This window comes from Cebus imitator, unplaced genomic scaffold, assembly GCF_001604975.1.
Source record: "Cebus imitator isolate Cc_AM_T3 unplaced genomic scaffold, Cebus_imitator-1.0 Scaffold207, whole genome shotgun sequence".
Classification (NCBI taxonomy): Eukaryota; Metazoa; Chordata; class Mammalia; order Primates; family Cebidae; genus Cebus; species Cebus imitator.
The window spans coordinates 383847-400758 of record NW_016107522.1 but is presented as its reverse complement, the minus strand read 5'-3'; the positions used below and the strand labels follow the sequence as shown (position 1 = coordinate 400758).

Here is a 16912-nt window from a genome sequence, read left to right as displayed (position 1 = left end):
GAAAGCCTCCACCCTTCTTCCTCCCCGGTCTCCATCTCTTCCTTAGCCTAGCCTTCAAGACTAGTATAGAGGTTGCCTTCTCCAGGAACATTCCCGGAGTCCCCCAGCACCCCATGGGGTTCATGCCCCTCAGCCCCGGGCATCCTTCAGCACCCAGTGGTCAGCTACCTGCTCCTGCCTGAGCTGGGAGGCCCTCACCACCAGGCCCCAGGGCCTGGTTGTCCCCACAACCCAGAGACACACAGGGGAATGAATGGATGGATGAACTGGCATGGGCCCTGCAGGAGGCCCTGCCCACAGAGGCCGACAGCACCCGCTCACCCCATCGAGCCACGCCTTCCCCCGGCTCCACAGAGGCCTCCTCACCTTCTTTCTGTGGCTTGTTCTTCTTCACCCAGTCAGACACCTGCCTCAAGGAGTCAAAGAAGAAGTCTCCCTCCTTCTGGCTGATGACCTGGGGCAGGGGAAGGTACAGGGAAGTTGGGTGACTTCCAGGGGACAGTCCTGGTCCAACACCAGAGCCCCTGGCAGGCTGAGGGCCCCCAGGCAGCACCTAGGGCCCCGCTCACTGCCTGCCTGCCCACTGCCCGCTGCCCACTGCCCGCCCAGCCCTGGCCTAGCCCACCTTGTCTGTGATCTTGATGAAGAGGCTGCAGCCCTCCCAGGAGGCCAGTTGCAGCCTGGTGGCAATGCTGTCACACATATCCCGCACCCGCGTGTTGGCACCCACTTCCAGCATCTGGACAGAGAGGTGGCTGGTGGGGCGTGGGGCCTGGCTAGGGGCCAGCACAGCCCAGGATGATCCTTCCTAGCCTGGCACTTTTGCTCCTTCATAAAACCTGGGCTGGATGTGGTCTGCCCTGAGCAGGGCAAGTCTCACTTCCAGAACCCTGGCCAGAGGTTCACATTGTTCAGTCCCAGCCTTTGCTGTCCTGGAGCCCTGGAGGCCTGGCCTTTTGACATGCCTTGAGAGCCCAGCAGCCAGACTGTGGGAACTTCCTGCTACTGGGACTCGACTGTCCCCAAGGCCAAAAAGACCACCCTGCTGTTGGAGAGGGTGTGAGGCGGCACTGCCCACCTCCGCCGCTCAGCCCGCTTGTATGTGCTCCCCTGGCCAAAGCCTCTGTCACGGCTGGGTCCTGGTGGCCTCCCACCTGTCCCCTGTCCCCTTTGTTCCCCCAGCAGCCATGGCAGGCTCTGTGCGCAAGGCACACCCAGTGGGGACACCTGCTCCCCTGCGCCCCAGCAGGTCAGAAACCCCTAAGGGCCCCCAAGTCCAGGGACTCGCCCTTGCTGCCCACCCCTCTGTCCTCTCTCCTGTGTCCTAGGCCTGGATCCCCCAACTCGTGCCTTGAGACTGGCCTGACTTCCAAAGCACCCAAGGGCAGGCAGGGCCTGCGTCCCATGGGGAGGGAGCAGGAGACTGCTGAAGATGGGACAGCCCTAGAAAAGGCCCTCCAAGGGTGACCAAGAGCAGGCTGGGCCAGTAGGGACGGTGCCCCACGGCCTCCAGAGGTCTGACACTTGCCGGGGAGACCAGGACAGGGGCTCACCTCGCTGGTGTCATTGGGGAAGAAGATCTTGTGGCAGATGCGGGAGACGTTCTGCTCCGCTGCCTCCACCTCCACCTGGTGCGGGGGCTGCTTCCGAGGCCCTGTCCTGAGGGGGACAGTGCGTGCTGCAGGTGCCTCGCCCCATCCTCACCCATGCCCCAGCCCCAACGTGGGCCCTAAACCATATGCCAGAAACAAAAGAAATATAACCCCAGTGACCATTGCTAGGGGTGGTTTTGGCCCCTCGTACGTCCCCAGGGGCTGCCCGTGGCTCAGAGGTGGCGATGATGCAGCTGTGCCAGAAGGAAAGAGCCAGGCCAGGGGCTCCCGAGGAGGCGCCGGTGGGCGGGGCCGGCCGTGTTCTTGTTCTCACACAACAGGGGCATCGGGCAGGGGCCAGGGACTCCGGCAGGGCCTCTAGTGGGGCGCCCACCTCCCTCTGTGACCACGGCCGGCACTGAAATCATGGCCACTCCCGTGGTCAACACCTCACCGCCACAGGAGGCCAAGCCAGAGGACGCAGAAGGGGTGGGGGAGAGCAAAGACAGCCAAGGAAGAGCTTCCCGGCTGTGGGCGGAGGAGGGGGCTGCACGGACGTGGAGGGATGGGCCTCTGACCTTAGCCTCGAGGGCCTGGGCTGGGGCACCCAGGTCTCCCTCTATCCCTCAGGCAGTACCTCTGTGCCACCGCCAGGCAGGGGTGGGGCAGTGGAGCTGGTGGTTATGACTGAGCCTCCCCTTGACCCTCTTGGGCCTCACCCTCCACCCTCTTCTCTGGTGACTCAGGGTCCAGTGCTGCCTCCCAAGCTGACACTGGCTTCTGGAGAGTCCTCGGGGACTGTGAGCTCCTGGAGGCCTGGCTAGTTCCCACACCATCCCAGCTTTGCAGGCCCATGGCCAGTGCTGGGGGTTGGAGGTGCTGGGCTCACCTCAGGACCCTCTGGATGCGGCGGCTGCAGTTGGGGGCCAGCAGCTTCCCCCTCCGAGTGTCTATGAACTTCTGGGCATGGGGCAGCAGCCCCTTGCCGGGCGGGAAGAGGCCTGTGCAGAGCCACAGCAGCTGCCAGCCTCGCTCCTCGCTGTGCCTGCAGGGAGGTGGCGTGTCAGCTGGGAAGGGCTCCTTAGGGGGCCCAGGCCAGGAAGGCACCCTGGGGAGCAGGGTTGGATGTGAGACCTGCCTGGGGTCTGGAGGGCCCGAGGGGGAGGACACCAGCCAGGTGGCACCATGCCAGCTGTGCCCGGCTGCCTAATGCCACCGGCTTCTGCACCCTCAAGATGGGGGTGGGTGGGCATTGCACCCATTTTGTGGAGGAGGACACTAAGGCTCAGAGAGGCCATGGCCTGCCAGGTCACACAGGGAAGGTGGGTGAGGGCAGGGCCCAGGGCAGGGCCATCCTCTCCTCCTCTGACCGCCCCCAGGACATCAGCAGAGCAGACCAAGGGCCCCAGCCCTTCCCACTGCTGACACAGGCGCCCAGGCAGGGGTTCTGTGGCCATGAGCAGCAGTGTCCCCTCTGAGCCTCGGCCCAGCCTCAGGGGCTAGGACGAGGACTGAGGGTGCCAGCACGTGCTGGCTGCCGTCCAGCGGACCTGTTGGAGTTGTGCGTCAGCTGCTTCAGGATCTGGCAGTAGACCTCGTCCCGCAGGGCCTCGTGCTGCAGGGCCAGCGTGAAGATCTGGTCGGTGAGCTCCACAGTGGGCCAGGCCTGCCGAGAGGGGTAGTCGCCCATGTACCGGAGGATGGGTGTGGCTGTCAAGGAGCACGACGCTGGGTGGCCCCACGCTGACCCGAATGGGGATAGACGCTGACCCTGACCTAGGCCCCTCGCTGACTCCTGACCCCAGCCCTGTGGTGAGCCACATGTGGGCTCTGTCCCACTGCTCTGGGTTTCTCAGACCTGGGCTCCCCTGCCCTGGGGCACAGCTGTAGGGCCGGGAGGTGCTGGGTGCCTGTGCCCTGGGGTTGGTGAGGCACAGGCAGGCTGGCAGGGAAGGATATCGACAAAGATCTGGCAGGCGACGTCCCAGAGGTCGATGTCGGCGTGGACTTGCTTGAGCAGTGGCTGTCGCAGTGGCTCGGAGGAATAGGCCCACAGATGGCCGCGGGCACGGGAAAGGGGCAGCACGGCTCTGCTTCCTGTTTCCTTCTCTGGAGCCCTGGGACATCAGAGGCTGGCATGAGGCCTGCCCTGTGGCTTTCTCTGTTCTCTGTCTGACACCCCTCGGTGGCTGCCGGAGGGCAGGAACACCCTTTCCTGCTGAAAACCCCTTCTGACTTCCTTGGTCTGAGGAGGCCAAGCAGGCTCCACATGGGTGGCATGGCCTCCCTGCAACCCTCAGTGGGTGCAATGGGGTGGGGCGGGCTAGGGATGGGGGTGCAATGGGGTGGGGCGGGGCTTGGGGAGCACCTGAAGAACTCGTAGGAGAACTCCTCCAGGGTGTGTGGCTTTTCCTTGGGTGGCTCCTTGGTCTGTAGCTCTTCAGGTTGCCCTTCGTCCTTCCTTGGTCTGAGGAGGCCAAGCAGGCTCCACATGGGTGGCATGGCCTCCCTGCAACCCTCAGTGGGTGCAATGGGGTGGGGCGGGCCTGGGGTGGGGGTGCAATGGGGTGGGGCGGGCTAGGGGTGGGGGTGCAATGGGGTGGGGCGGGGCTTGGGGAGCACCTGAAGAACTCGTAGGAGAACTCCTCCAGGGTGTGTGGCTTTTCCTTGGGTGGCTCCTTGGTCTGTAGCTCTTCAGGTTGCCCCTCCTGGGCCGCCAGCTTGCGCTTCTCTGGTGACATGGCGAGCAAGCTCTGGAGGGGGGCACAGGCCTGTGGGTTCCCAGGAGCCATGCCCACGAGGCCCTTCCTGCAGGCTCTTCCTGGCCTGGCTGCCTCAGTGACTTGGGAGGGGTCAGGCACAGGGCTGGACAGGCCAGGCTTATCCACACCCGTGTCACCTGCCTCGTGACCCAGGATGGTGGTGCTACCCCTTGGTGCCTGTCTCCTTTCCTTTGGGAGGATGAGCGGCAATAGCTGTGGTGCCCGCATCACCCGTTCTGGGGGCCACAGCACTCTGGGTTTCTCAGACCGCCAGCTCCTCAGCTCCCCTTCACCACAGTGCCTCCCCTCAGGGCCACCTCTCGCCCCAGCCCTGCCTACCTGGTCTGCCACCAACTTCAGGCCTCAGTACAAATGTCCCTCCCTCAGGGATGCCTTTCAGACTGGGTGAGCCCCCCACCCTATTATTTGTTCCCCTCCTTGGTGGCACTTTGCACGGTTGCCATCCATTCATCATTATCTGCCCAAATGCCTGCCCTGAGCGTGGAGCTGCTGTTGTGCCCAGCCTCATACAACAGACACAGGGCACATACTTGGCACTCAGTATGTACATGTTGCAATGCCTGCCATTCCTGCCTCCTGAGAGGCTGGTCTTGGGGGCTCAGGTTGGTGGTTCCCCTGTTCAGGGAGAGACTTGGCCCCCCTTGGGTCAGAGTGTAAATGAAGCAGAGAAATATTGGGTTTGTCTCCAGGACACACCCATGATGGAAGAGGGAGGGAACACCCATTTATTGAGCACCTACTAAGTACAAAGAGCTGGGCTGGCACTGCACATGCACTTTGCCGCAGCAAAGCTGATCCCATGCCCTGGTAGCCCTCCTGGCCTCTTCTAGGTGGGCTGAAGGTCCTAAGCTTGGCCTCCCGGCTAGGCATCCCAGGACTACTCCACCCTGCCCTCGGGTGCCCAGGCTGAGGACATGTGAGCATGCCAGTTACCAGTAGTTGTGCCGAGGGCTTGGTGACTGTGGGGATGGTGTAGAGGCAGGCCGTGGGCACCAACCCCGTCTTGCCTGTCCTGTCGTTCTGTCCAAAGGTCCAGTTCTCAGAGGCCAGCAGCCCCTGCTTCTTTGTTAAGACCAACAAGTCCCCCTTCTTGAAGGCCAGGAGGGTGGCATCATCTGTAAGGCCAGGGCAAAGGAACAAAATGCTGCCATTTGCTGAGGGCTCTGCAGGGCCAGCGGCTGTGCTGGCACTTTGTGGGCCATCTCCTTTGATGGATGGAGCCTGCCCTATGCATGGGTGCACAGGGTGGTGGGCAGAAGACCACTCCGAGAGTGAGTGGGGTGGGACCGGAACCTCGGGCGCCCCAGAGTGCTGTGACCTGCAGCACCGGCACAGGCACAGAGCCCAGGGTGGGCAGTGGCTCCAGAGATCTGACTGCTGCCCCAGCCCTGGGAGACCCTCAGAGGGCTGGCCAGGAGCGGGGCTGAGGGATGGAGGGTGCACAGGCTGGCAGTCCCCACGCCGGCCTGAGTGCTGCCTGCCTCTTCTAGCCCATCTCCTTATCTGGAATTTAGAGATGGCAATCATCTTTCCCTTGTGCGGTGGCCATGAGGACTGAATGGGGTGACAGGGCGGCACATCTCGGGCTGACATTTCTCACTCCCAAAGACCCCATGCACAGGCTCTTCTGCTGCATCCCACCCAGCACCCCCTTCTGAAGCCCCTGCACCAACCGCTCCACACTGCCCATGACTGCCCGGCCAGCAGCCTGGGCTGTGGGGGTTGTGGGGTTTTGTCAGGCTCCCTTATAGTCCACAGACACAGCATAGCTGTCACTGGAGTGCTGGCTTGCAGGAGAGCTGTGGCTGGGAACTAGGTTCTCACCCCCTTGAGCTGTGTGACCCTGGGTGAGCTACTTCCATCTCTGGACCTCTGGCCTCATGTCTATTAAAAGGGGTGATAGGGCACTTCTGCAGCCGTGCACTGTGGGGATGGTGCTTCCGCAGCCGTGCACTGCGGGGATGGAGCTTCCGAAGCTGTGCACTGCGGAGATGGAGCTTCCGAAGCCGTGCACTGTGAGGATGGGCCGGCCCGCCTCGGTGCTTCTGCAGCCGTGCAGCCCTGAGCATGGCTGGCCTTGTGGGGCTGGAGACCACCTCCTTCAGCCCCTCATTTTGTAGAAGAGGAAGCAGTGGCTGAGAGAAGGTAGGGCCTTGCCTAAAGCTGCCCCCACAGAGCTGAGGAGCGCTCCCTGCCTCTGCTTGCCTGGCGGCTGCTGTGTATAAACATGGGCACACCACCTCCCTACAGACCCCACGCGTGGCCCTTACCCGACCCCACCCCGTCCGGCACCTGTGGCCTTCCTGTCCTGCAGGGCCATGGCGAACAAGGACCTCTCCTTCAGGCCCTCCAGGAACAGGGCCACCAGCTCAGTGATGGCCACGCTGTTGGGCGACACAAACTCGTACTCCTCGTGCATCGTGGAGAGCAGCAGCTTCTGCCCGCCCTGGGCCTCCCTGGAGACCAATGGCAGCATGACCAGAAGCCCTCCCTACCTCCCCCGATCCAGCCCCTAAACAGCCTCGGGAGATGGGGTAAGGGTTCCTGAGTCACAGATGAAGATATAGAGCTGCTCTGCCAGGGCCAGGACCGGGCCAGACACCGCTGTGGGGCTGGGCAAACCAAGGATGGCAGAGCACAGCGCCCCTCGGAGGCTGTGAGTGGTGCAGCCCATGTGTGGGGTTGGCTCTGGGCAGATAATGAGGTGGCCGGTGTGCAGGGACACCACGGGGACACTGCGAAGGTTAGAGCTGAGATGAGCCGCTGGTGCTCACTCTGAGCCACCTAGCCTCGGTGTGCCTCAGTTTACTCATCTGCAGAATGGGTGATGCTGTCAGGAGTTCCTAGCATACAGGAAAGCGCCCAGCAGGGTCAGCCTCAGTGAGTGGTGGCCACCGTACACCTGGCATAGCCCAGCGATGTGTGTGCCACTCCGTAGTGTGCTTTAACTAAGGGGTGCACTGGCAGGGCTTGGGTGGGACTTCCTAAGGGGCATGGAAAAGTTCCCAGGCAATGACAGCCATGGAGACCCATGGGAGTGGGAGTCAGCCCCAGCCTAAGAGGCCCCCCAGCCCTGCCCGATGCCCTGGGTCACCCTAGGCACTGCCCCTTGCCCCTCTCCCAGACAATCTGTACCCTCCAGGCCACCAATTCTTGCCCATGACAAAGAAAGGAGCCTTTGAAATAAGTGCATGCCAGAGGCTGCACGCTTCTGTGTCCTTTCTGGGTGGATCTGGGTTTCAAAGAGAAGCTGCCAGTGCAACACGTGACGCTCCAATGGAGTACTCAGGGGGCAGTGAAGCCTGGCACGGGAGGGTGGGGCTCCCAAGTTCAGAGGCCGCCATACACCCCAGCCTGGCACCCGGGACAGCACGCCACCCCTCTCTCCATCTCTCCCTGAGCCCCCAGAGGCATCCATACAAGCACTCAGGGTGTGAAAAGAGATTTTCCCTCAGGGCCCCCACCTGTTGGTAGCCAGACCCATGACCTCTGGGAAAGAAAGTTCCAGCAGCGTCTTCTCCCGCTGGTCCAGGAAGCACAGCCCCTTCCAGTTAACAGCCAAGATCAGCTTTGTCTTGGGCAGGCGGGAGCCTGGCCGGGAGAGACGGCAGTGTGAAGGCTGCATGGGATCCCCGGGTGCCCAGCCAGCACCTGCTCCCCGCCGGCACCTGCTCCCCGCCCCTCACCAGATGCCATTACCCGAGAGTGTGATGACTTCAAAGAGCCGGGAGAAGAGCAGCGGCCACTGCAGGAGGGCGGCATCCACCACCTGCTCTCGCACGGCCAGTGGTGTGGCTTGCTTCTGGGTGTATGAGGCCTGAGGGGACATCTTGTGTGTCACCTCCATCACCTGCCTCCCCTAGCGAATCCCTCACCCAGTGCTCAGGGTAAAAGAGTTGATGGATCCTTCTGAGAAGGCTCTACTTAAAGCAAGGCCAGTGCCTGGAGATGGCTTCTGCAAGGAGGCACCTGGGATGTCCCTAGGGACCTGGTGCAGCCCTCTTCTACCTGGGAGGGGTGTGGGGTCGCTTTAGGAGGTGGCTCTGAGGGGGGAGGAAGGCTGTGCCCTGTCCTCTCATTAGCATCTGTAGGGCAGGGCTGCGCTAGCTGGGGGAGGCACTGTGCCGGCCCAGCCCAGGCTGGCTGTTGCAGTGCATGCCTTTTGGGTCTGTGACTTGCCCCGCGCACGAGGGTGTCTTGCTGCGAGTCTGCGTCGCGCGTGCCTCTCCTTCCTTCTCTGGAGCTCTTCTGTGTCTCTGGGGGCCTCTCTCAGGGACCACCTTTAGTTGCTTGTCTTCCAGTTTCCTTCCTTCCTCTTTCCCCCTGATTCCCCGTCTTCGCCCTTTCCTCTCCCCGGCACCACTTCCTGACACAGAGGAAAGTGGCGCTGTGTCCCTCACCGACTATAATGTCCAACCGAACTTTCTTTTCCCTGTTTGTTGAATACAGTGTTATTTCTTAAAAAGTGGCTGGGTACTATTCACACACTGGCTTTGGGAGTGCAATCAATGTGTCAAATCTGAAGGGTGATTTGAAAATACTCGATATGTATCAAATGTTTAGAATGTCCATACACTCTGACCTGGGGGTTCCCATGCACCCAGAGAGGGGAAGCCGAGGTTTGGGGCCAGGCAGGGGGGGCCCAAGAGCATGGCATGGTCAGCAGTCAGCTGCTGCGGGTGCCCTCTCATGCTGAGAGGCCAGGGTCTGGCCAGACACCACAGTGCACACCAGCCCGGGGACCCATCCAAGACACCAGCTTGGAAGAAAGAAGGTGGCAAGAGCCTGTGACAGGGAGCTGAACTGAGTGGGATTGCTTAAACCTGAAGGGACAGGGCTGTACTTATGTGTCAAGGCAAAGCTTGCTGCTCCCCAGGGGGTGGGATTGCAGGGAGGGAATCCAGCCCCTCTACATAAGCCCCCGCCACCCCGAAGGAGAGCCCTCGGCCGGGTGCTGGGGCTGCATGCAGGCTGACCTTAGCGCAGGCGGCAGTGACGAGGCTAGCCCACCTGTCTGGGGGCTTGGTCCTGTACAGCTTTCGGGGGACGCAGCTGGGCAGCAGCTCCTGGACAGCCTTGCTCTCCGCAGAGGCACCGAGCTGCACGTAGCAGTGCCGGGCCAGCAGCTCCACCAGCTCTTCCTCCTGCACAGCCCAGGGCACCCACAGGGGTGAGGGAGACAAGTGGGAGCCCCCTCCCCCGCAGGATGCCCCTGCCCCATGGCCGAGTTCTCGCCCCAGCACAGGGGAGCTGAGCTGCAGCTCGGGCAGGATGTGCCTCCTCCCCACCTGCCCTGGCTGGGCCAGCACGCAGGCCGGGAATCCCGGAGGCCTCGGCCTGAGCCCCACCGGCCCTCTGCTGAGAACAATGGCTGCTCTCCAGTTCTGGGGTGGACCCCAGCAGGGCTGCTCTGAGTGGGCGAGGTCTTCCCCCATCTGAGCTCCAGTCCTTGATTGTCAAGGGAGACCAGTGGCCATCCCTGTGGGGTTTCTGCCGGGGCTCAGCTGGACTGGAGCCTGTGTGAGGCACCAGTGCGGCCCGGCACACCAGGGACCCAAGGAGCCCCTTCTCTCTGTGACACCAAAGCCTCTGGGGGCCTGGTCCCTGCACTCCCTGCCCATGCGTGTTCCAGGCGGGCTCCCCGGCCACTGCGGCTGCCTCCAGTGGGTCCCTGAACAGCATCTTCCTGACTTGGCACAGAGAGGGTTGTGCCTGCGCCCCCAGAACTTCAGGGGCACAATCTCTCTCCTTTCTCATGACCACCCTACAAAAGAGCTCTCGGTACACTCTGCACAGTCCAGATGAGGGCCCCCACGAGCCCCCCAAATCAGATGAGGGCCTGAGGCTCAGCGATGACAGGACTTTCCAAGGTCACAATACCAAGAAGAGGGGCAGTGGGATTCAGACTCAGGCCGAGGGCTCCAAGGCCATGTTCTTGACCACCAGGTCCCACTGCCCGTAAACAGAGCAGGAGAGGTGAGGCCAGGCAGGCCTAGGCCCTCTGGGACCTGCTGCTGGGACCACGCATAGGCTTGGACCAACCTGTGGCCTAAGGGTGGAGGAAACGGAGGCTGAGCCTGGAAGGGACCTGCACCCCTGTAACCCCCTTGCCTGGCCCCTGTTCCTCTGCCCTCGGCCTCCTGCCCCTCCACCTTCTACCTGGCCTCAGAAGCCAGCAGGGTGCCTCCTCTACGCGATGTCTCCCTGGCTCTCAGGCCGCTCACCTTCTCCAAGCTGTACTCGCCAGACCAGATGCCATGGATGACTTGGCGGTAAATGAGCTCGGTGCTGACGGGGTCCTCCTGGGAGTTGTGCCAGGGGGTGAAGAATTCCTTCCGGAAGTAGATGCGCCAGGGTGACTGGCGGTGGCTCTCGCCCCTCTCCTGGGCCAGCTGCTCACACTGGGCAATGGCATCCATCACATGGTCGCGCCCGCTGCCCAGGGACCAGAACTGAGGCCAGAGTCAGGGGGAGCGGGCGTTAGTGGCTGTTGCATGCCCCACCCCATGGGGACTCCCACCGTCAGCTCCTGCACGTGGAGGACAGGACTTGGGGCCCATGGCGCCCAGTGTGGGCTGCGTGGACACTGCTGAGCCTGCTCAGACACCTGAAGGGCTTCATACAGCCATGTCCCATCTGCCACTCCCCATTACTCTCCCTGCGGCTCCTTCCCTAAGGAGGCAGACATGAGTCTGGTCGATGCCACTCGGCCCTGGTGCCTGAGTTGGGGCTGACAGCTGTGTGTCTGAGTCTGAGGTTGTGGGCATGGAATTGGGGGTCCCTGTGTGGACAGTGAGGGGCTGTACCGGTGCAACCCTCCATGTTTGCTGCAGGGCTGTCCACAGCTCCTGGGAGTGAGGGGTTTTGGAGCAGGAGACTGGTGTGAGCGCCTGATGTCTGTGTGTGTCTGCTGGGTGGGGGATCAGGTGTGCACGCGGCACTGCTGGGGCTGAGGTGCAGCTGTGAGGTGACCATGTGAGTGCGGGGCACAGGCTGCCGGCTGTGTGTGTGCACCTGTGCACCTGCCTATGCCTGGCGGCTGGGAGGGCAGGCGGTGGCTGGGCTGGAAAGGTGAGAGGGCCTGAGCCTTGGGTGCTCTGCCTGGGTGCAGGAGGGAGGTAGCTGAAGCGCAGAGGGCCTGGCCGGTACCTTGTCATACACGGCGACCTGGAGGGAGAAGCCCAGGTGGTCGCTGAGGCCCTGCTTGTGAGCGATGTGCATGCACACTTCCCGAGATGTGGAGGCTGAGTCCACGGGGACAGTCAGGCTCTCTCCAGTGGCCAAGATGACCTGGATGGGGATGTGCTTCTTGGACTTGACAGCCTGGGGACAGATGAAATTCGGGCCCCTGGCCTCTCAGAACCTGTGGTCAGTAGGCTGGCACCCCCATCCACCACTTCCCTCCTCTTCCCATCCCATGGGCCCTGATTGCCATCCTGTGGGTTCCTGGGGGTGGGGTCTCTGAAGCTCCAGGCCAGGGGCTTGGCATAGAAAACAAAATTCAGGCCAGCAGGTGTTTGCGGCTGGGAGTATAGCCACCAGGCAAGAGCAATGTTAGCCGCAGGCATCCAGATCCTCTTGGACCTCGGTGGGGGGGGTGGGGAGCAGCCTCAGGCTGTAGTGGCTGCTTTTATGAGAACCCTAAGCTTGACTTCACCTCAGAGGATCAGGAGCTCTTGGGAATCTGAGTCCAGGACTTGGGAACATTTTGGGGCCTTTACATATTGTTCCCCTGTGTCAACATGCACAGCTACTGCAAGTTCACCTACAATTCCAGGGCTCGTGGGAAGGAGGCCCTGTGGGCTTGTGGGCAGGGTGAGAACAGAAAGAAGGTACAGCAGAAGTGACCCACAGCTCCTGGTATAGGGCACCTCGGGCTGCAGGGCGAATACCTGCCAGGGTTAGGCTGGGACCAGAGCTATGTGTAGAGCAGGGTGCTTGAACCCGGGAGGCAGAGGTTGCAGTGAACCAAGATCGGGCCACTGCACTCCAGCCCGGGTGACAGAGCAAGATTCTGTCTCAAAAAAAAAAAAAAGCAGAAGAGTCCATGTCCCTCGCCACCCTGGCTGGCTGTTCTGAATGACCCTTCCTGAGGAAACAGTGAGAATTCACAGATGACACAGTTGCCAAAGCAGGTGGGGGTGGCACACGTACCCAACAGCAATGCCACCAAGGATGCTAGCCATGGTGTGACCACCGCCCTTTTCACCCGGTGAAATGCCCCTGGGAGGGAGAGCTGGAAGCAGCTGGCGTACCGTCATGCTAACGAATGGGTCAGGTGAACTTCCCCTTAGCTAGTGGGGCCCTAAGGGAATACGGACTTGGAGGTGGGGGCCACGCCTGAGGAGGCTGAGCCCCAGGGGGACTCATAGGGACCACTGGCTTGGAGGACAAATCTCTCTGTTATAGGAGAAAGCATCCCATGAGCTGTGCTGCGGGTCCCTGGGGGCCTGCAACCACCCCTCACTGTCCACTCCCACCCCTGCCAGTGCCTACCTGCAGCTCCAGCCAGGTAGGGGGCTCCACACGCACCCCATTGGCATAGGTGCGTCTCAGGCGCTCAGCACAGAAAGGCCCGTAGGTTGCTGGCCCTTGGCTGATGAAGTTCAGTAGATACTGGTGGGTGAGGAGGGGGGAGGAGAAGAAGACACTCACAATGGAGGCCAGTTTCTATTCACTGCCCAGGGGGACTAAAGATCCTAATACTCAGTGTTGAAGGTGCCAACGTTGAGGGGACACAATGTGAACCTGTGAGACGGAACATGGATCAGCGTGCTTCTGAGAAGCAGTTTGGCAACGCGTTTTAAATGGCGCATAGTCTTGATATGTGCACACTCTTTGTTGCAGTGATTCAGGCCTATCCTAAAAGTGGATGTATGGTTTTGATCTTGGTGGCATCTATGGTGATGAGGACTGGAAGATGGACTTTAAATGCCCACCCACAACTCCAGTGCCTTCTGGGACTGCCAGGCATCAAAGCTGGCACGTGGGAGGTTGATACCATGAGAAAAATCATGAAGACGGTAAATGAAAAATGCAGGGGCCGGGCGCGGTGGCTCACGCCTGTAATCCCAGCACTTTGGGAGGCCTAGGCGCGTGGGTCACAAGGTCAAGAGATTGAGGCCATCCTGGTCAACATGGTGAAACCCCATCTCTACTAAAAATACAAAAAAAAATTAGCTGGGCATGGTGGCGCGTGCCTGTAATCCCAGCTACTCAGGAGGCTGAGGCCGGAGAAATGCCTGAACTCAGGAGGCGGAGGTTGCGGTGAACCGAGTTCACGCCATTGCACTCCAGCCTGGGTAACAAGAGCGAAACTCCATCTAAAAAAAAAAAAGAAAAATGCAGGGCCAGGTGTGGTGTCTCATACCTGTCATCCCAGCACTCTGGGAGGCTGAGGGGGATCACCTGAGGTCAGGAGTTTGAGACCGGCCTAGCCAACATGGTGAAACCCTGTCTCCACTAAAAATACAAAAATTAGCCTGGCATGGTGGTGCGTGCCTATAATCCCAGCTACTCGGGAGGCTGAGACAGGAGAATCGCTTGAACCTGGGAGGCAGAGGTTGCAGTCAGCTAAGATCATGCCACTGCACTCCAGCCTGGGTGACAGAGTCAGACTCCATCTTTGGTGGCTCATGCCTGTAATCCCAGTGCTTTGGGAGGCTGAGGCAGGCAGATCACGAGATCAGGAGTTTGAGACCAGCCTAACCAATATGGTAAAACCATGTCTCCACTAAAAATACAAAAATTAGCCTGGCATGGTGGCTTGTGCCTGCAATCCCAGCTACTTGAGAGGCTGAGGCAGGAGAATCGCTTGAACCTGGGAGGCAGAAGTTGCAGTGAACCAAGAGCGCGCCACTGCACTTCAGCCTGGTGACAGAGCAATATTCTGTCTCAAAAAAAAAAAAAAAAAAAAAAAAAGCAGAAGACTTCATGTCCGAGAAAAAGTGTTGAAGATCTTTTTGTCCTACAGAGAGATTTTGTTTCTTCTGCCTCGGGGTGGGGAGGGGCAGCCTGGAAGGTTTACTGGTATCAGGAACAGCCCGAGTGCCATGAGCAGTGGCCTCAGTGACCATGGTTCCTGCTGTCCCCAAGGGCACATGTGAGAAAGTGTTTTCTGTTTGACACAAGGACCCGATCACACTACAAAAGGCCAGAAGAAAATATGAATGGAAGTTCCCTCTGGGTGTGGGGATGACTTTTATTTTGGCTTTAGGTGCTCTGTGTTTCCACATATTCCTTTTATAACCAGAATTTAAAGGTATATTAAGTCGGTGAAGCTTGAGGCCACTAAAACGGGGTCCACCCACCTCCATTTTCAGTCAGAAGGAATAGAAAGAGGCACTGTGGCCCATCTCCAGGCAGGGCCAACTCCTAGTCGCCTGTCTTTTCAAGGCCCGTGTCATCTACCTTCTCATTTTAGTCTTAAGGAGACATCCTGGCACCCGAGCCAATGTGAAATGGGCCTGCAGACCCTGCATAGCAGCTGGAAGGATCCAGGAGCAGGGGTCTTTTTTCCACATGGGGAAACTGAGGCCTGGAGAAGCCAGGCATGGTTGCCCATCTGGCCTGCAGGAGCAGGAGAAACAGGCCACGGACTGGGATTTGTGGACCTGACCCCTGCCCGCCCTCCTGGGCCCTCTCACCTTCATGAGCCTCTCTGAGGGTGGGAAGCAGCCGAGACAGAGGCTGAGCAGGATCCAGCCCCGGGCCAGGCTGCTTGTTTTGAAATTCTCTGAGAGCTGCTTGCAGATCTGACAGTAAATCTCATCCCTGAAAGACACAGACCACTGGGATAGTAGGCTGGGGGCTGGAGAAGGACAGGAGACAGAGGTACCTGGGAACACAGCTCTTCTGCACCCCTGGCGGTCCCCTCTGCAGGGCGTCCCTCCAGCCCCGGGGCCCTGCCCAGCCTCCTCCTCTCCCAGGACTGTGGCAGCAGGCTCTGCATCCCTACCCCATTCCTCTCCCACGGCCCGTGCTGTGGGTCTTTTAGGGTGGGACTCGGCCTCGGGAAGCAGTGGTTTCTCCAGTCACAGCCCTGTCCCCAGCAGCTGCACCCCTTGGACAGCCCATCTGCCCCCAGATGTGCGGAGCATTGGACCGCTCACAGTGACTGCAGTCATTTCTCCCTCTGCCTGGAGGCCCCACGTCGCTTCCTGAATGCAGCCCTTCCCCTCCACAGCAGAGAGAAAAGTGAGGACTTCCTGGGAGTCACTCAGCCCCATCTCCTGACCTTTCCTGCTCCTACATGCTATGGAGCCTTCCCACTCCTGGCAGGGGTGTGCTGGGGGCGGTTCTCTCCTGCATCCTTCCCCATGGACTCAAGCCTCTATCACGTTATAAAAGTGTCCCATTAGCACCTCAAATCCCACATCTCCAGAGGCCAGCATCTTTCCCCTAATACTCAGTGGTGTGCTGGTAAATGTGTATCAACCAGCTCTCCCAGGAAGAAAAGCCCAATTCATGGCATCTGCTTATTTGTGTGGTGTAAATATGTTCCCACCAAAGCCAATGTCTACTGCGACAGGACGACACCGAACAGAGTTGGGAAGTGACGTGCATAGTCGGCTCTGTGAGTTCCTGCATCCCTCCTCTTTCTGTGGTCTTCAGGGATTGCAGGGATCGCCATCAGCTATTCATCCAAACTGGAAATCCGAGGGTCATCCTGGAGCCTCCCATCGCTTCATTCCCCCAATCCAACCCACCACCATATGCTGCCACCTGTCTCCTGCAATTCCTCATTAGCTCTCTCTGGACCTCTGTAGCAGCCCTGCCTGGCCTTCCAGCCACAGGTTCCATCCTACCACATTGCCGGGGAGGTCTTTCTGGAAGTCAAATATGATCATGATCTTCTCTTGCTTAAAACTTTCCCTACTTCCCTTAGGATAGAATTTAAGCTCCAGGCCCCAACTATGGCAAACCATTTAGAAATTCCAGATTCTTCAGGCTGTCTCAAGGTTGATCTATTTACCTTTTCCCTCTGTCTGGCAAACACTCCTCCTCCTTCCTGGCCCAGGTAGGCACGAAGGTCACTCCTCCTTGGTGCCCCTATGGGACCCTGAACAGACCCCATCTTAGCACATACTGACATTGTGAGTTTCCTGGTCTTCTCATGCCCCCCAACTAAAAGGTAAGCTCCTCTAGGACAGAGGCATGTCTTCTTCATCTCTATGTCCCCAGCCTCAGGCCAAGACCTGACCCAGAATGGGTAATGAGCAAGTGTGTATGGAATGTGTGACAGATGTGGAATGGGGCATCTGCTTTGTCTGGGAATTTCACCGGACCCTGCAGCCAAGGACAAATGGGTGCTTACATCTGACATTCTAAAGAGACACATTCTTGTAGGATTTACTAAAAGGTGGTGGAACTAGTGCAGCCACCATGCCACCTCCAGCCTGCACAGGGAAGATAAGACATTTGGAATCTGATTCCTAGGAGGGACTTCATATGAGTAGAGGGATCTATGGCCCATTTCCACTCCCTGTAAGTGATGAGAGTGGTGAGGGGGACCCCAGGAGAAATACCAAGAGAGAT

The 16912-nt window shown here is 59.8% G+C and overlaps 1 protein-coding gene across 6 annotated transcripts in view; it reads right to left on the bottom strand.

Moving 5' to 3' along the window:
* Positions 1–16912, bottom strand: part of MYO7B (myosin VIIB) — a 96041-nt gene that overhangs the window by 2691 nt on the left and 76438 nt on the right. For 4 of the 6 annotated variants that reach the window (XR_001830879.2, XR_005203372.1, XM_017548426.2 and 1 more), the window contains 16 exons: positions 15022–15148; positions 12872–12991; positions 11525–11698; positions 10600–10827; positions 9352–9519; positions 8075–8192; positions 7840–7966; positions 6668–6831; positions 5309–5490; positions 4215–4345; positions 3552–3709; positions 3143–3296; positions 2482–2637; positions 1554–1659; positions 626–739; positions 367–454 (listed from right to left, as the gene is read on the bottom strand). Coding sequence is in view for 4 of the 6 variants with exons in the window: in XM_017548426.2 (XP_017403915.1) it covers positions 367–454; positions 626–739; positions 1554–1659; positions 2482–2637; positions 3143–3296; positions 3552–3709; positions 4215–4345; positions 5309–5490; positions 6668–6831; positions 7840–7966; positions 8075–8192; positions 9352–9519; positions 10600–10827; positions 11525–11698; positions 12872–12991; positions 15022–15148 (2315 nt within the window). In the remaining 2 variants the exon portion in view is untranslated. Of the gene's footprint in view, positions 1–366; positions 455–625; positions 740–1553; positions 1660–2481; positions 2638–3142; positions 3297–3551; positions 3710–3960; positions 4043–4214; positions 4346–5308; positions 5491–6667; positions 6832–7839; positions 7967–8074; positions 8193–9351; positions 9520–10599; positions 10828–11524; positions 11699–12871; positions 12992–15021; positions 15149–16912 lie in introns of all 6 variants that reach the window. The other 2 variants (XM_037745662.1, XM_037745663.1) reach the window with 2 other exon arrangements.